An 18,999-nucleotide genomic window follows, 5' to 3' on the forward strand; every position below is an offset into this window, starting at 1 on the left:
TACAGAACCTTAATAATGTCGGAGTTAGTACGGCAGTAATGCTACATTTAAAGGCGCATGCGCGAGAACACAGCTTTTACGGGAATCTAATTGGCTGTACAGTGCGCATACGCGAAAACGCGACTTCGCAGCAACACTGCATTGATTGTGTTGTAGTCGGAGCGATCACGCCGGTGCACGTGGTTCTCGCCACATTCGAATTCAAACTCCGCGTTCGGAGAGACGTTTATAATTAAATACGGTATTCGGGCAAGAATTTTACACAAGCCATCCTTTGCGTATTTAACAAGTAATATCTGAATTTATTCATTATTCGAGTCGAACAATTTACAAAATTTATCGACACGTGGAACAGCGCATTACCCGATAGTTTACCTGAAAGTGCGGGAATAACGGCCCTGTGTCTTGCTGTTAAAAATTGACTTAAAAATTTGTTAAGATGTTTCTTACCGGAGGTGTTGACGTTAATACTAACATTTGGAATGGCACGACATCGTTTCACGATGCAATTGAAAATAAGGAAATAGGAATTGCTGAATTAGTTTTAAATCACGGAGCTGACATCAATGCCAGTAATGTTGCAGGTATAACTCTATATTTTAGCTGAGAAAGAATATTTATAAATTTTTGAACATCTTTTAAAACATGGAGTTTATGTTTAGTCTACATATACATCTATATTTACACCAGGTGATACACTACTGCATCTTGCTGTTCGAAGAGGACATGTGGATGATGTTAAGATGCTTTTGGACAAAGGTGCCAACGTTAATGCTCTTAGTTATGTTGGCACTCCGCTTCACGATGCAATTCAAAATAAGGAAATAGAAATTGCTAAATTACTTTTAAATCACGGAGCTAACGTTGATGCCACTAACTATTTAGGTATACCTTTATATGGCAGCTGAGAAAGGATATTTATAAATTTTTGAACATCTTTTAAAACATGGAGTTTATGTTTAGTCTACATATACATCTATATTTACACCAGGTGATACACCACTGTGTTTTGCTATTCGAAGAGGACATGTAGATGGTGTTAAGCTGCTTATAGACGGAGGTACTGACGTTAATGCTGAAACTTATTATGGCAGAAGTCCGCTTCATGATGCAATTGAAAAAAAAGAAACAGAAATTGCTAAATTACTTTTAAATCACGGAGCTAATGTTAATATCAATTTCTCTGACGGTATAACTCATCTTTATATTGCATATGAGAAAGGATATTCAGATTGATGAATATTTTTTAAAACATGGAGTTTATATCAATTCTACATATATCTATTTCTGTACACCAGGTGTTACACCACTGTTTATTGCTGTTCGAAGAGGATATGTAGATGATGTTAAGATGCTTATAGACAGAGGTGCCAACGTTAATGCTGCAACTAAGTTAGACATAACTCCGCTTCATGATGCGATTGTAAATGGAGAAATAGAAATTGCTAAATTACTTTTAAATCATGGAGCTGACATCCATGCTTGCACCAGTACTTTTGCAGGTTTAACTCTATATTTTAGCTGAGAAAGAATATTTACAGATTGATGAACATCTTTTAAAACATGGAGTTTATGTTACTTCTATATTTCTTTCACTTCATATATCTCTTCTTTTTTAGGTGATACACCACTATCTCTTGCTATTACAAACCCAAAAAAAGTAAAACTTGTTACGATGCTGTTAGACAGAGGTGCTGACATTAATGCTATATCAGATGTCAATAATTCTCTCTGTTTGGATAACGTCCGCCCTAGAAAAATTGCTAAGATTCTTGAACGGCATATAGTTAAGATGAAAAGTGCAAATCTCTACGTAAGTGAACAATTATTGTCAACGAGTAGCAATTATAAAATAAGGAATTTACAGGATAAATGTGAAAAAGAACTAGCAATCATGAAGAATGAGAAAATTAGTAATACTAACATATCATTTTATGATATCTTGATAAAAGATACAAATCTATTAGCAAAATGTATGAGAAATGAAAATTTAGTGCAGGTTTTAGGATCAGATGATTATAAAACAAAATTTCCAATATACGCTAGCATGATAAATTGTAATTTCAGAAAGGGTATGGAAAAAAAAGAGTTGCTGGAACAAAGCACTAGAATTTTCTATTTTCTCTTTAACAACTTTCCTAAATTACCACATATCTGTATTGAAAAAATATTTAGTTACCTAAGTGATAACGACTTAAGAATTGTAATAGATACTTGTAAGCCTAGCTTACAAGTAAGCTAGTGTCAGTAAACTTAATACTGGGAGCTTTTCACCTACGTACACAGGCGACACTGTGCAACACAGTGTCTACTAGTGTGAGTGAGACACACCGATATGCTCTTTCTCATACTGTGTTACACAGTGTCGCTTGTGTAAGTAGTTGGAAAGCGTCCACTGATATTAATGATGTAACAATTACCTCAAACACATCTAAAGTGCTATGTGTGTAAGTTAAGAAAGAACGAACTACTTTAAACATTAAATAACAGCTATAAAAATTTAAAGAGTATTACTTTATTTTATAAATACAGATTACTATCTTATTTTAAAATTATATTTTTGTAAGATTTTATCGTATTTTACTTTTTTAAAAGGTGGTTTTTACGTTTATATTCTCTTGGATATGTTTTCTTATGATGAATCCAAGGAAAACTAGGCTGTTTTATATCTCTCACTTTTTCAAACTTTGTGTCAGATTTTATAACATTTGTACAACGAAAAATTTATACACATTAATCCGATGATACTCTTCCATTGAACAGAGTGTAACACGTGTAATTGCTTTTATTAGTTTAAAAAATAAAATTAGATTGGAAAACTTTGAATCAATCTTTGTTTTTATCACAGATATATGTATGTATTTTCCTTATATATAGTTTTTTAAATATATTAACGATAACATACCTACAGAAAAGAAAGAACTGCACTGTGTACGGTGTATAAACGATGCATAATCCAACTATGTTTTAAATTAAGTTATACAATAATTTATTCTATCTGTAATATTTCATCGATATCCGAATCCAAATCAGAATACTTGAATTTATTTTCTCGAGGAGCAATATTATTATCTTTCAGAGTTCGCGGAGCGGGTTGTGGGAGTGCACTATCCGAAGGTTTTGGACTGATAAACTTATATACATGAGTTTCCGAGATATGAGAATTCATCGACTGATTACTCAAATTATTTGTTAAATTAAAGTTTGTTAAATCTTGAGAGCTTGAAGTAGATCGAAAGATGGTTTCAACTGATCCTACTGGTGGTTTTCTTGCTATATTCAGCTGGAAAAAGTTCATATGTGTAACAATATTTTTTCACAAAGTTTCTTACTATATTTTCACACATAAAAAAAAACAAAATACGAGATGGCAATTTACCTGTTCCTGTATTTTCTTCGATATTTCTGCGATTTTGTCGCTTTGTGAAGTTTTTAAGACAATGTTACCCGTGCTCAATGACTTTTCCTTCTGCAACGTGTTTTCTCTTCTCTCAGGAAAGCTTGTTAAAAATATAACACCAAATAATTTGTATATTTTGATATGGAAAATATAAAAGTAATCAATAATTATATGTATATAATTTCTAAATATATAAGTAAACTTCTCTTAGTACCTTAAGCTACTGAAATCATGTATTTGATCTTTTCCTTGGTCACTTTTCAACACTGTCGTATTTTCGTCATCTAAATCAAACAAAACTTTCTTTTTTATCAAGCTACCATCTGAAGCACTTGTCGGCTTCAGAACACCTTTATTGTATTTTGAAGATACAAGTGAATCTTGGTGCACAATCGTATTCGAGTCGTTATCGGAAAACTTCGGCGCTGTTATGAGTTTCCTGTTGATCGGAGAACTTGCTTTACGTGCGGTATCCGATACAATTATTTTTGTAGACGAAATTTGTGTTTTTACATCTTCTTGAGATTCAACAGAACTCGAAGAGGAAATGTTTCGAATCAATCTGGCGTGTGTCAAACTCACTTTCGGACTGATAAGAACATCTGTCTGTACTTTATTTATTTTCAATGGTGATTCATGTGGCGTGTTCTCGAATAATTTCTTATCTTTGTATTTTTGCGGAAGAAGCTCGATCTTCTGATTTAAACGCAATTTCGACGGTGTCGTGTTCTGTGCTTTCTGATTAGACTTGTTGCCTGAAAAATATTGCTCATTAATTAATGTATATTAGAAATTTAACAGATATGTGACAATTACCTTCATCTTCATGGTTAATTACTTTTACAGTCTTCGATCGGACATGAGTAACTAACTTATTTGACGGGGAATTCGTTGTAAGCGTGTCATATTTCAACTTCTTATGATTTGCCGATAATTTGCGAAGAACGTCTTCAAGTATTTTTTGTTTTATTTGAATGTACTGAGATAACTTTTTTGCAGTAATATTTTGTTGATGTCTTATAATCTCCATCTTTTGCTTGTATGTTGCGATAGATATTCCTTGCCATTCCGGATCAATTCCCAATTCTCGCAATCGATTATCAAACATACTTTGCGCATCTTCCTGTACCGATATCTTTTTGATAGCGGGAGACTGTTTTACTGTGACACTATTGTCCGCCGTAATACTTTCACTATCGGATTCTGACTCCGATATCGACGAGGGAGACTCAGATTCTGTTATGGAACTCTCGGTATATTTGCTTAAAACTTTGGGTATTCTACTATTTTTCATGTTTTTCTTTTCGGTGCTTCTAACATCTGCGTGATTGTTATTTTGTCTACTAATAATGTTTTCGTTAATAGTAAAGTTATTACTTGTACGATCAGTTATTTCGTTCGCATCATTTAATGTATTGTAACGTTTTGATTTGTCTTTTGGTTTTCCAACAAGTTTAGACTTCATCGATGAATTTTTTAGATTAGACCGTTCAAACGCATGTTCTTTAGCTCTGTTAAAATTAGCAGTAAATTTTCTGTTATCTTTAGTTTTTACATCATCTTTGTCATTATGTGACATCAGTTTGTCACTGTATTCTTGACTAGATTCATTATCAACGTCTTCAATCATCATTTCAGTATTTCTAATGCCACTTAAATTCTTTCGGTTAATTTCGCTATCATTGTAAGTGGTATTAAGTTTTACCTCCAATAGAGAAGATTCATGGTCTTCTTCCCAGTTTTTTCCCTTAGTTTTATAATTTGTGATCTGTGGTTGAGTGTTACTGATTTCACGTGATAAGCTATTTAACTGTTTTCTTTGTTCGACCAGTATATGTGACTGATCCATAGACTGTTTTTCTAAATCGTGTACTTTAACGGCGTACTCCGATTTTATACGATCAGTTATTTGCTGAGTTGCTTTCAATTCTGCAGTTAATCTTTCGATATCATTATTGTGTTGAGCTTCCATATCTTTTATTTTAGCCTTCCAATAATTCTCTTGTGTTTGCAATTTTATCTGCATATTTTCCATGCCTGGAGTTAACTACAAAATAACTTGATACAGCAACATAAAAGCAATACAATACAAAATAAAAAGATAATAAGGTAGTATATACATATATAATAAGATTTAAAATCTCACCCTTTCTAAAAGCTGATTTCTTAAACTTTCAATCTCTTTTTCTTGTTGCCTAAGTAAAGACTTAATATTTGTTTCGAAAATGCTCTCATTTAAGGAGGTATGATCTTTTTCTCTTAATGCCTGTAAAAAAAAAAACAAATTGATTAAATATAAAAATAATATATAAAATATTACAAAGTAAAACAGACGAAATCATTAGCTTCCTACACGTATTTCATCAAACAATATGTTCCTCAAACTACCAATATCTTCTTGATATCTTTTTTGGTCTTCAAATCTATCTAATTTGCCGATATCAGATTCAGTTTGACTTGTATTTTTTAAATATCTCTTCTCTGTGTTATCTAGCAATCTATCAGATTCGTTCCTTATTACTCTTTCGGTTTGATTAAGTCTTTCTTTTAAAGTCTTTATCTCATTATGCAGCTTTTCTGTTTCTGCTCTATAATGTTCATGTACAGGGGAAACAGTTACACCCATGTCCGAAATATATGAATGTTTGCGTGCTATATGAGCGTTTACAAAGATGGCACGTACAAATGCTTTTGGACAATGCGGACACTGTAATATAAAGTTCACTTGTTACATTATGGAAATGGTATATATCAATTCATAAATCTCTCTTACATACATCTATACTTCACTTCAATTTACTGATCAAAGTAAAATCATTCTTATTTTACCTTATAAATTTCTCCATTAGAAATTTCACTCACACTTGTTTCAAGTAATTTACGTTTCTCTTTTGACTTTTCCTTCAAACTTTTTACAGTATCCTCTAAAGTAGCAATTTCTTTCTTCATGCTCACATTTTGCTCTATCTTCTGTCTTAACTCATCTTTCAGTATTATTACACTATGATCTAAATATTGCTTACAATACAATAAATACTCAACTGACAATTGTGCAAGTCTAAATAACTTAACAAAATTAGGATCCAAGATCTTGGTATCATATTCATTTTCTAGACAGTAATCTATTACATTGTTAATGTTTTCATCTATAGTCCAGAAATCTCTTTCATGTATAACTCTGTCAATGTCTATGGCGCCTGTAATTAAAAAACAAAAAAAGACGTAAGTATTAGCATTGTGCAACAGTAAACTCCCAAATTCAATTGTGCAATATTTAGTTACTTATGCGATTCCAGTCAACTCGCACTCGAGATCCGTGCATATTAAAATAAAACCCCGACTCTTTGGCCAGTTTTGGAAAATCATGACACCAATTTGTTCCAGCTCGAAACGAGAATGCCATTATATAAAATAGATTTATTTACATAATATGATATGTATATCGAGGAAATCTTGCTTCATCATGTACTCTCTGCTTTTGCATATACTATCTCATGATGCGACTACATAATTTGTATCATGCACCAACTTGTAAATGAATTATACCGAGCACACAAATTCCATTGAATTCGATTTGATAGTTATTTCGTAAACATAAACAGAAATGAGCGTCTGTTGCGAGCGACACCTATGGGAGCTTTAAGAGCCATCAGATTACGTTCCAAAATTCTAGCTTGGTTACTAAAATGATATATTTCACGTCACGTGTGCTATAGGTTTTGGTTACCAAGATAGGGATTTTGAAACGTAACCCATGCTGGCACCCACTGAACTATGGTTACGTTCAGAAAACTCAACGGTTATGGGCTCTGTTCCGTTATTACTGGCAGTACTGAACAATCTATAGGATACGTGACGTGAACCTATAAATTTTCAGTACTGCCAGTAATAACGGAACAGGAGGTATGCATATACATAACTCACATGTGAAAATGGCGGATGAAGATGTAAACGGGGACCATGGGGACTCAGATGACGTTCAGCAAGAAAAGTCGCAGAAAAAAGCTGCCAAATATGATAGCGGAGCTGCAGATTTAGAAAGAGTTACTGATTATGCGGAAGAGAAGGAGATTTCATCCTCTGATGGATTTTCTTGCGTAAGTTTATACAAATTTTTCGCGATTTACATGTGCGCATCATAATTTTCGATTATATTGCATATTGCGTATGTTACGTAAATTTAAACAGAAAGATATATTTTACATTTCTTTGAACTATTTTATTTCGTCAATTCATTAACATTTTTACTTACTACATGAGCACTGAAGTTTTGCGAGACGAGGTTAAACTTTAAGGTTACATAACCTAATTTAACCTAACCCTAACCTATCTATACTTCACTTTTTAATGCTCTCTATCCTGTTTTTTGGACGTTAATGTGATTTTTACATTAAAAAGAATGTCTAACAGGCTCTGAGTATCATCGGTGATCGTCGAGATAAGGAAGCTGCAGAAAAGAAAGCAAAAGAAAAAGAACTGCTCAAAGTATCCATAAAAAAGGAGGATGTAGATTTAATCGTAAGTAAATATAACTAAATGTATGAATATATACATATATATTGTGACTTAGAGAAACTTAGGAATTAAGAAAGTTATAGAATTTTGTGAATATTCATTATTATTTATTACAAAACGTTTGTTTTATTTTAGATGAAGGAGATGGAGATCAGTAAAAATTTAGCAGAACAAATTCTTCGAGAAAATAGAGGGGACGTTGTAGAAGCATTAGTCACATTAACTAATTGATATTGTACAGAACATTTATTACTATCTAACATCTTCACCTCAGAATTCCACTGTATATTAAGCAATTTTTAAAAGCCTCAATTATCAATACGTGTTAATATATATGTATTACACAATGTAATAAGACCAATACTATACTTTATTTGTTTTATCTATTGTGTATTTATAAAAAAAAAAAAAAAAAAAAAACTAAAATATACACCTTTATGTTGAATATTAATTGAACAATTGCGTGCACATATGTATGTGTGTACATATATGTATATAATCTTCAAATTTCGCTTAACGTCTCCGATTAGTGATGTAAAGAAATGCTTCTTCCTGTTGAAAACCGCTGATTATAGAACCTTATCGGACTTCATTGATAAGATTGATAGGACGCGAATATATCGTATTTTGCGAGATACTCAGTCAGAAGTATATTTGCATCGAAAGTGACTGTTAACTTTTATCTTAACATGGTTTATCCTTGTGAAGATGTTCTCGCGCTTAGCAATATTAATTGCAGTCTATGTAATCAATCGCGCAAGATCGAGTGATTAATCGTTGTGCAAATGACAGTTTTTAGCACGTCTAAATGGTTACTTTCTTATCTACAATATAGGTGTGACATTATGAGTCCGCTTTTCTTAGGATATTTATACTTCTACATTACAGTAAATTCGATGGAAAGTTTAGGTATGTAACAATTGTTTGTTGTACTTCAAATATACACGTAAATACATATGTAAATTTTAATTTGTTCTTTTGTTTTGAAAGTTTTAGATGAGTTTATTAAACACAGTTAAATACGTTTGTACATGGAGTAATTGTCTGAGGTGTAAAATTATGTTTTAGGCAACGTAATTCCCACTTCAAATTGGGAGAACTTCACGGAAAGTACAGAATATTTTGTCAAACTAAATTGCACTCAATGTAATGTCATAGCGGAACAACTATGTAATTGCAGCTTGGAAAATTACGGTAAATTTTATATGTATCGAATCAATATATACGCGTATAAAAGAGAAACAAGTTAAAATTGTTTCACTTTTTCACGCACAACATATGTTTCATTGTACGTTTATTTATTAAGCATATATCTTATTGTATGTTTTGTTGTGTTTACACAGGCAGATATTCAATATGTTGCTCCGATAGTCAATGTTGCTATTGCGAAAACTGTGTTCTGTATCAGAGGTAAGAATATATTACAAGTGTTAATGATCGTCACGTAATATATATCTTTTAATCTTGCTTCTTGAATATACTTCAAGATACATTGGCAAATTTTGGGTTTTCATTAACAGACAGAAATTTATTACAGGCGACAGGATCTCCTAGTAATAATAGAAATCAGTGTTTCCGTTTTGTGCGCTTTTGGTATTCTTGGTCTTCTTGTAATTTATTGCAAACTATGTAAAAGGTAAGAATGCAAATACAAAAAAATTTAGCTTTTCATTGTTTTTTAAGTGATCGCAACTGCGATCGATAAAGTAAATTTATGATATAGTATTATGATACGATATTACGTTTTAACTTTGTATATTATTTTATAGTATTATGATATATTATCTTTTTTTTTATAGTTCAAGTATTTATTATAGTTTAATTCTTTTTTTGTTTTGCATATATCAATCTAATTAATTAAACTTATCAAAATCAGTATATCAGTTTCAGTTATTATAAATATGTTTATAGAACAAGGCAGAACATCTGTAGACGCCCAAGATGTATCGTGTTCCGCGATGAATACAATACAATAACACATTGCAGCACTATTGAAGGTTTACGAGAGAGACCGCCTCCGTACAGTGAGGTAGCTCACAGTACATCTGTTCATACGTCCTCCAACAATGCCCCTCCGCTTTACACGTCTCCCTACAACAGGGTATGTTGATTATCTACTTCTTAATTTTAATCAGCAGATTATGATAAGAATATACGTGCGACTACGTATGCGTTTTCACAACTTACCTTAACTCGCAGACAAACGACTGATAACCAAGTGTTAAAAATATGTTTCGAAACACATGATAAAACATGATACTTTTTGTTGTAGACATCTATGCAAGAAGCCCCGCCATCATATCCCGGAACGCCAAAACCGCAGGAGAGAACTCAACTTTTTGACCAACCTTCTACAGTTTCCGTTACTCAACATATGTAACAATGATATTATTGCACATAAAGATATTTCTACGTCTATATACATAAAAACTTGCTCGAATATAATCTATAGTTATATTTTGCAACAAACTGTTCTTGTTGAGACTATGGTTTTTTAATCTTACGGAGAGGGTAATGAAACTTACGCCTCAGAATTATATAATGAAAATGTCATTTATTTGATGTGGTGCAATGACTTAAAGTAAAATGGAAAATGAATGTCTGTATGAGCTGTGTTTTTAATGAGCGGCGCGCGCGCGCACACACACTTTTGACGGGTCAGCCACTACCGTCACGTATACACCATTTACTTTACAAAAGAGCGCTTTCGATTTTTTTTTTTTTTTTTTTTTTTTTAAATGCAATATACAACGGAAGTTTGTGTATCAGAGAGCGAGCGTGTGGTAGCGGCTACTTACTTTTACTGTTGGTAAAATTGTTTCGACACGCGCCGCATTTCATCATGATGAGGTAACACTTGTCTTACTTGTACTTAATAGTTTATCAAATTATACATATATCCAGTCATACGATCATATTATAGTTTGCTGCGGATTGGTTTGTACGAATAGCGCCTTATCTCTGTTTTTTTTTTGTTTGTTTTGGATCTGTATTTTGCGGATTATATATTTCAGTGTGGAATTTGGTTTTTTCTCTCTGTTTTTGCTCTGGTTCTCGTTTCTTTTACTTTTTTTCTTGGAGGAAAAGACATTCACAATGTTGTGTTTATTTTTACGAAATAAATCGCCGTACAGTCCCAAAGATAGATATGAAAGAATTAGAGGATGGTCGCTGATAAAATATGAGAATAAGCACGGCCAAAAACTGTTCCTTAAATTATTTCTTTTTAAATTTTCTTTTTCATATATCTTTTCCCTTTTGTGTGTAAACATTTTAAGATTTAAATAAAAAGACTTTTGTGTAGAAAAATAGATAAGGAAAAAATTTTCATCATCAGTAATTTTGATATTCGATACAAATCACATTTTTTGCTCGACGCGTTACAACAAAACTTTGTAATATACATGTCAATTTATTGGCATTATATTACATTCGAGTTAAAAGCATTGGTGCTATATTTCAAGGAACATGAGTTTAGCGCAGTCTGTAAAAATTTGAAACAAATTACATATCATCTGATTATTGTACGGTTTCGTAAAAGTATAGGATTTTCTCACACACATACTGATTTGTTCATTTCTTATATAAAATACACACGGCAGATATATGTACAATGTAAAAATCTTAAAATCGAGAAAAGGACGCGCTAGATTTGGGACTGTCCGGATAAACGACTGTCACTTATTTTGCATCTTATAACGAGTAAATTCACTGGCTGCCAAGATCGTCGGGGAGGTCTGTCTCTAGAAAGGATCGATTATACAATTGCAGTAATTACAGTGGTCTTATCACAGAACATGTATGGCATTAATTGTCATCATTAATGATGTGTTAAATGGTAATAAGTATTCCGCATATTTAAAACTCGGTTCTCTCGGTAAAGCTAAAAAGGTCGGAGGATCAGGAAGCCAGTACATATGGTACTAAACGATTGATTATTGTTTTTGCCTCTGGTGGTTGCCCATAATTCAGTTCATTGACCATACACAAAGTTTTTTTTTTTTTTTTACTTTCTCAATCGATGACAAAAAGAAAAGACAATTATCGCGCTATAATTGACTAACATTTATTTTATTATACAATTCTTTTAATCTAGTTTTTTTGTCGCTTTCTTTTTTTTTTCTTTTTGATCTATACTCGTTGAATTTGTTGAGTGTCAACTTCGAATTGCGGATTACAGTTTTTTTTTTTGTTTTTTAATAAGAAAATGTAAAATAGACATTTCTGACATACTCTCAACATAGATCCAATAAATTATGGACAACCCTAAATTTAATAACATAGTAATTAATAATAATAATAATTCGATCTTATCACTTTTCTTACAATATGAAATACTCCAAAAAACAAGACAAACTGTGCCTATCGTTGGGGAAACGTAAAGGACAGAAAATAGGATTTATCGCAAGAAGGAAAGGGAAAGAGCGGAAAAGAATAGATAAGTTTATCTTTCTTTTTCTCTTTCTCTCTTTCTCTCTTTGTAAACAAAAATGTACAAAAATACACAGGAGAAAAGAGGCACAGATTGCATATCGTTAATAATAATAATAATAATAGTAGTAGTAGTAGTAATAATAATAATAATAGTAATAATAATAATGATAATAATAATCATACATGTGTACATGTGTATGCGTAGAGAGATCATAAAAAAAGAACACTAACTAGTAATAATTATTCCGTTTTGTGGAAGAGTTTGAGACGCGCTAAAACTAAAAAAATCACTACTACCGGTAAAAACAAAGTATTTAATTCTCTCCGCGCTTGACACGTCGAGCGACGGCGCTAAAAGGGTATCCGCTTGATCCGTTTTCTTCAATTTTTTTTTTTATTTTCTTTTCTTTCGACAAAGGAACAAAATGTTTAAATCGTCTAGCCGACGTCTATCACAACTTCCTTCGTGCATCGCGCGCTTTGCTGGTGTTGCGACGATCGCGACGGCGAGTCACGTGGAGAAAAAGTTCCTCGCCTCTTCTTGGTCCTCTCTGGCTATGTATTCGGTGTTTATCAACGTCTCGCACGGCCGTGTGCTTCCGCGATTCGTTTTTTTTTTTTTTTTGTTCGATGACAGAGAAACAAAAACAAGAATTCATGATGGTGACGACGTTTAAACTTGGTATGACATTTTCTACGATATCACCGAGAACTGATCAATTGGCATCGATATAATTGGCATTTTGAAGAAAACGAGCACGTTGCCCAATGATAGTGCTGCGATGAACCGACTCACGTGCACAGGCCGCTCAAGAAGTAACAGTTTCTGTGTTTACTTGGATGTATTAGGGATGTGTAGGTGTGGTTACTTTTGAGCGTCTCGTCCCTCTCCTCCTCGACGTGCGGAGATGGAACGCTGATGGTGGTTGCGTCACGCCGAATTCTCTTTACTACTGACACTCACTTGAACACAAAAGTCTGGGGCATTGTGTGTGAAAACGCTCTTTTAAACTCGCCCTCGACCGACCGGACGGACGGACAGACGGTTCTTCTTTCTCTTCTTCTTCATCATTTTTGTCTTCGTCTTCTCTCCTCTTCCTCCTTCTATTTTTCCTTTTCCCGTCGATCACTGGACATTCTCAACCAAGAAAGTTGTCGCTTGGTTGGTTCTCTATCGCTTCGGTTCCATATGATTTTCTTAGACCAGAGGGTGGCGCACTAGGAAACATTTATTTAGCACTACTATATTTCGTTATATCACTGTACACAAAAGTTCAAGAGGGATGCAAAAGTGGCGGGGGCGATGTGGAGGTCATGCCCGGGATTAACGGTGACTGTTTTCAGCTCTGTTTGACCCGTTTTCTAGGCTGTCCGATCGGTGGGATTTGTTGAGTCGCCAATGCCCGAAAAGCTTCCGCTATCAGATGTGGATGAGAGTTTACCATAGATTTAAAACCCATAGTGTCCATTACATCTGTTGCATGTCTGCGAACGAATTATAGTTTAATTAGATCGCGCGTTACCGATCATTTACTCGCATAGCATAAAGAATATAATTTTGATCGTCAGAGAGCAAAATTATTTTCTAGCAAACGAGCCGATATATTATTTATTTCACACATCTTTGTTTTCTCTGCTGCGAAAACTTACGTATTAATGAAGTCTATCGCTTGCGCCTTTAATTGATCAGCGCTATGGAGATCGGCAAGGATAAGAATGTCGGCCGCGTTCTCAATCGCTAAACTTGTGCAAAGCGCTTCTTCGCACATTACCTTCAGCCTTTCCAGCGCATATTTGTCCGCAGCGGCTAACAGATCGTCTGCCATTTTTTCAAGATTTGCTGCTTTACCGGTATAGATAAATCGCAGCATTTCTCTTAATACTTCGTGGTCCACGTCGGTAATGTCCACACGATTCTGTTTTCTCTCTTCCATTTCGTGTTCAAACATCGCCGAGAAAACGGGACTTCTTGCTGCAATTTATAATTGTTTATAAAAATCTATAATTGCAAATTGAACTTTTTTGTAAGACGCGTGTAATTCTATTCATATTTTATCTCACAAAAAATTCTTACTATTTTATCCTATATTTTTGTTTTCAGTCAAAACGATGTTTATAATCTTATCGTTTTTATCTCGTATTTTTTCTTTTATATTTTATAGAGATAGGATGGTGAGTCCTTACCTGCGAGAATTGCTTTGTGCGCTTGAAACTCCCTTCCGGATACAGTCAGTGTAACATCACTAAATTTTTGGTTCTCGAACAGCAATCCGAGATCATCGGGTAATCGGCATTCCGGTACTTTGAATTGTATCGTATTACTCTGTCCAGAGATATTGACGCTATCTGCCACTACGCTAACCTGGAGAGATAATAAAATTGGAGATGTTATTCAGAAAACAATCGAGACTCGCGAGAATAAGTGTAACAAACGACATACAAAGGTATGTACCTCACAAAATATCGTGAGTTTATCGTCAGGTAGCAGTCCGTTGGCTTCATCCAGAAGAAAGTCTCTCCTAATAAATTTCTTAAAGCCCCAATCTTTACCCTGGACGAACCTATAAGCACGTTGACTTTCTGCAAGTACAAATAAGATTTTGTTTTAAAGATTATATATTTTTAAATGGCATCTTATATATTACTTATTAAAAGCTCTCTCGTCGTTAAATATCGTTGTGCATCGCGACAATCAACGAAAGTCTTTAAAATACCCTGCATTGCATTCGCACATGATACAACAACGGTGATGCATTAAATTGCATACGCAACGTTTGCCGACTTACCCATTGCTTTGGTTTCTTCTCTTTTGGCATTAAGAATAGAAAATTTGAACTTTGCTCTGACTTCGGATTTGTTGCATGAAACAAGAAGGAGATACAGCGACAGGTAGTCTTTACTCTCCTCGTCCAGACCCTTAGGATTCACTCTCAGGCACCTAGAAAGCAATTATCGCATCAATTGACACAACTACTTGTCATTCACTAAGACGGTTATTCTCTTTTTCGAAGAACCGTAATGATCAAAATTTTTTCCAACTTTTTTTCGGATTTTTTCAATTTAAAAATTGATTCAGTATTTTATTTCGTCACTTTTAAAGGCATATTTTTCATTAGTGTGTCACACGGACGCAAACACAAGAAAATAAGTCGGAAATGTGATACGCGGTCAGAGTGACAATGGCACACGTCACTCTCACACAATTTATTTAGATTTTAAAAGTCATTCCCTCCGAGTTCCTGTTCCACATGGAATGTGTTAAACTTGTTCGCACGGCGCAGATTGAAATTGATCTGCGTCACATAACTCGTGACGCAGAAAATAAAAAAATTTTGTATAATTAGCACTTTGCAAAAAAAAACAACTTTATGAATTATGGATTATCATCATTTTGAGAATTGTAAATTCGATGAGCTCGAGTAGTCTTCACTTAGCGTTTGAATGAAGTGTCAATAGATGCAAACGCTTCCGCTAATTGCCGTCGCACGATTCAACAACGGAATGACGTAGTCACTTTTGAATAACGCACGCGTTATCTTGTTCTTCGGTTCGTATGCAATGCAAAGAATCTTAAACAATCTTTCTCTCTTTTTTTTCCGTATACACATAAATCAGAAAAAAACACGCTCTTACTGAATCTTTTGACTAGTCAAGAGAAGTCGTCATCTTACCATTTCAGCTTGTCGTTGGCCCCCGCTGAGAACGTGGATGACTTGAGAACCTCCCCCATTTCCTCGCGACAGAAGCTGAAGTTATTTATCGTCCACATGTAGCTGAACTTGACCACCTTCACCTGTGCAGATAAAACCTTCAAATGCGACACCACATCAGAATCTATTCCGATGGTGAACTAACTTAATCTAACTACGTTAAAAGAGGGCCGCGCAAAACGTTCACGGCCGTCGTTGTGGTGGCGTCAGCTTTAAAAAAATAAAAAATAAAAAAATTATCAATCAATTTTTCTCTTTTTGTCCTGTGCACGTCATGTTGAATGGTGTTGAAAAATACTCACAATAAAATTGAACTTACTTCGCAACGACTTTCCATGCTAACAGTTGCGAGCTTTCAAACAAGAATCGCTGCTCGCTCTCGTAATACATTGTTTTCTTCGGTAAGAATTATTTTCTCTCACTCTTTCATTATCACAATTACAATTAAATTAATAATCGATAAGACGATCTCTTTGCGCTTGCGAATATAACGTCAAACTGAATCATATAGTTTCACTTGAAAGTTTCACTCCTGAAGAGAGAGAGAGAGAGAGAGAGAGAGAGAGAGAGAGAGAGAGAGAGAGAGAGAGAGAGAACATCCGGCTATTACAAATTATCAACGTGCATAGTAAACGTCTATCATCGCAGTTAAATCACATTCTAGATATCTAATCGCTCTTTCGTGATTACGAGTTGTTTGTTTCGCTCTTATATATTCAAGTAACGTATTATTTTTATAATTTTGTTGTGTGCAAAAACTTAATATCATCGATATACAGGGTGATTCAGAACAACCCGTTATCCTTGAAAATACATATTCTTGACTAAATTCTAAGACAACTTTTTATTTGACAAAATTTTGTCTGAAGCTTACTTTTTTGAGTTATTAATAAAAAAATAGTTGAAACTTAGCACGAGTCGGATACAAGAGGTAGGCAGGGATGGCGCAACTCGCCGTCAGACGTAGACGATTACATGTGGTGCGATCAGCTGATTGCTATACATTGTTTCTGTATCTTTTTCTGTTTCTCTTTCTCTCTCTCTCTCTCTTTCTTTCTTTTTCTCTCACTTATTTATTTATTTATTCATTCGTAATTTGTATCACTTAATCCGTGCATCACATAAATCATTGTCGATCACGATGAGTTGCGCCGCCGCTCCTGCCTCTCTTGTATCCGACTCGTGGTAAGTCACCTATTTTTATTAATAACTCAACCAAATAAGCTTCAAACAAAATTTTGTCAAATAAAAAATTGTCTTAGAATTTTGTCAAAAATATGTATTTTCAAAGATAACAGATTGTTCTGAGTCATCCTCTGTATAATTAGAAAACTTATTCGAGCCTTTGGTCGGGTTTCGAGAGCAACATTGATTTATACGAGCGGATGTTCTTTCGTATGTAAAGATCGGGCGAAAAGTGTTCTCGACACAAAGTTCCTTCAATTACACCGAAATCGACCTTGAAAGCGAAGTACTACAAGTAACCCGCGCACATGGTAGCGCGGAAAGAAACACGAAGCAAGAAAAAGAAAAAAAGAAAAAGAAGGAGTAAGAAAGAAAGAGAGAGAGAGAGAGAGAGAGAGAGACTCAGAATCGAACTGAACGATCCTCTTGCGCAATTCTCTCTTAAAGAATACGCGCAAACAGCTTTAACGGTAGAGGCGTGACTTTTGTTATTTCGAAGGACAAGCATTTTTCTTCCCGCCGTATCGTTCAGTAACGGTCTCGACACACGTAACAAACGTTTTTTTTTTGTCTTCCAGACAAAAATTCGCATTAATTATGCGCCAACTTCGCGGACGTGTTTGATTGGGGACTAATGATCAAATCGAGTTTCTGTATTTCCAGTTTCGCGTCGCGATTGAAGACGCCACGAACGAAGAAGCCATTCGGGCGAAGAATATATCGCCGATGACAGTTTCTTTAGTTTCACCGGAGATTAAACACAGCCGTAGATAAAATTATCCGGGTTAGATGATTCTTAAACAAACGCGATAGAAGATAAAACAGCGAAGATAGAAAAAGGAAACACAAGAAGGTCGAGACCCCGAAGAAGTCAATGATCTCTGACGTCAGCGCCGTGCGTACGACCTTGGCGAACGAACGGTAGCCCGCGGCCAAATCTATTCCGTTCTAGTATTCCGCATTGGTGAGCTTTGCGTAGGGTTTCTCCTCTTATCGGCGTTTCGGAGCTCCAAACGCTACGGTATCTGCGTTGCGAGAAAAAGCACCGTTCATGCACCAGTGTTTTGTAAAAATTTATTTTTCTTTTTTTTAATATAAGTACACACACACCGACAAATTCCTTTTTATCACAAGTAGTAGAACGAGTCGAACAGGTTGCTCATCTCTCTTTCTATCTCTCTTTCTCTCACTCTTGTACATTCTAGTTCAATCTATACGTATAAACACAAAAAAAGAATCAGAGCTACACGAGAAATGTGTACTTTAAAGTTCCGATTTCCGTCGTCATTAAACATTATTTCGGATATGCTTATGTGTGTGTTTTGCTCTCGATAGATACACTCGAAAACTTCGCGCCGTAAACGAGAATCTTGCGTTTAGCTCGCAATGAATGACGCGGATAAGTTGCACGAGGAATATCTCTTTTTTCTCTCTCTCTCTCTTTCTCTCTCCTCTCTTCGGAGTATTAACCTATTACCCGTAGAGCAAAGGGACGGGTACAAAGGAAAGCGTGAGAAACGTCCGTGAGATATACCTCCGCCTCTCTGAGAGAGTGTTAAAGTGAAAGTTCACTCTTTTCAACGATCGCGGCTTTGTAAATCATAAACGGTGTTGTTCTCCTTTGATGGTTCCTCGATTTGACAAATTTACAACAAACCTCTCGCATCCCTTTTTTTTTTTTTTTTTTTTTTTTTTTTTTTTTCTTAAGAGACACGGAGTGAAATATTCGGCGAATTTGAAATTGAGGTTGAGAGA

At 34.6% G+C, this 18,999-nt stretch overlaps 5 protein-coding genes across 12 annotated transcripts in view; 3 read left to right on the forward strand and 2 right to left on the reverse strand.

The window, feature by feature from the left end:
• Positions 1-75: 75 nt before the first annotated feature.
• LOC109858861 (putative ankyrin repeat protein RF_0381) lies at positions 76-2,545 on the forward strand. 2 transcript variants are annotated; one of them, XM_020436530.1, is made up of 5 exons: positions 76-584; positions 691-885; positions 992-1,189; positions 1,299-1,502; positions 1,620-2,545. In XM_020436530.1, exons 1-5 carry the CDS (start codon positions 440-442, stop codon positions 2,240-2,242), a joined length of 1,365 nt encoding a protein of 454 aa, XP_020292119.1. In that variant the 5' UTR covers positions 76-439; the 3' UTR covers positions 2,243-2,545. The 2 variants fall into 2 exon arrangements, with proteins under 2 accessions (XP_020292119.1, XP_020292120.1); XM_020436531.1 differs by having other exon boundaries at positions 992-1,060.
• Positions 2,546-2,547: 2 nt separating this feature from the next.
• On the reverse strand, positions 2,548-6,977 carry LOC109858860 (zinc finger protein DZIP1L). The gene is made up of 8 exons (XM_020436529.1): positions 6,683-6,977; positions 6,230-6,597; positions 5,754-6,107; positions 5,547-5,666; positions 4,217-5,447; positions 3,615-4,155; positions 3,380-3,500; positions 2,548-3,283 (listed from the first exon to the last, which is right to left on the reverse strand). Exons 1-8 carry the CDS (start codon positions 6,801-6,803, stop codon positions 2,990-2,992), a joined length of 3,150 nt encoding a protein of 1,049 aa, XP_020292118.1. The 5' UTR covers positions 6,804-6,977; the 3' UTR covers positions 2,548-2,989.
• Positions 6,978-7,307: 330 nt separating this feature from the next.
• On the forward strand, positions 7,308-8,335 carry LOC109858843 (huntingtin-interacting protein K). Its single transcript, XM_020436498.1, has 3 exons — positions 7,308-7,497; positions 7,811-7,918; positions 8,051-8,335. Exons 1-3 carry the CDS (start codon positions 7,333-7,335, stop codon positions 8,144-8,146), a joined length of 369 nt encoding a protein of 122 aa, XP_020292087.1. The 5' UTR covers positions 7,308-7,332; the 3' UTR covers positions 8,147-8,335.
• A 63-nt stretch (positions 8,336-8,398) lies between these two features.
• On the forward strand, positions 8,399-11,072 carry LOC109858842. Its single transcript, XM_020436497.1, has 6 exons — positions 8,399-8,824; positions 8,984-9,109; positions 9,259-9,325; positions 9,453-9,551; positions 9,827-10,016; positions 10,188-11,072. Exons 1-6 carry the CDS (start codon positions 8,701-8,703, stop codon positions 10,293-10,295), a joined length of 714 nt encoding a protein of 237 aa, XP_020292086.1. The 5' UTR covers positions 8,399-8,700; the 3' UTR covers positions 10,296-11,072.
• An 823-nt stretch (positions 11,073-11,895) lies between these two features.
• The window catches only part of LOC109858841 (protein roadkill), a 73,045-nt gene continuing 65,941 nt past the window's right edge, over positions 11,896-18,999 (reverse strand). For 6 of the 7 annotated variants that reach the window (XM_020436493.1, XM_020436495.1, XM_020436494.1 and 3 more), the window contains 6 exons: positions 16,021-16,142; positions 15,136-15,287; positions 14,790-14,929; positions 14,534-14,711; positions 14,000-14,321; positions 11,896-13,834 (listed from right to left, as the gene is read on the reverse strand). In XM_020436493.1, coding sequence (XP_020292082.1) covers positions 13,690-13,834; positions 14,000-14,321; positions 14,534-14,711; positions 14,790-14,929; positions 15,136-15,287; positions 16,021-16,142 — 1,059 coding nt within the window. In that variant the 3' untranslated portion in view covers positions 11,896-13,689. The remainder of the gene's footprint in view (positions 13,835-13,999; positions 14,322-14,533; positions 14,712-14,789; positions 14,930-15,135; positions 15,288-16,020; positions 16,143-18,999) is intronic. The other variant, XM_020436491.1, reaches the window with a different exon arrangement.

Source organism: Pseudomyrmex gracilis, unplaced genomic scaffold (assembly GCF_002006095.1).
Source record: "Pseudomyrmex gracilis isolate BER0280 unplaced genomic scaffold, ASM200609v1 scaffold_228, whole genome shotgun sequence".
NCBI classification, from domain to species: domain Eukaryota; kingdom Metazoa; phylum Arthropoda; class Insecta; order Hymenoptera; family Formicidae; genus Pseudomyrmex; species Pseudomyrmex gracilis.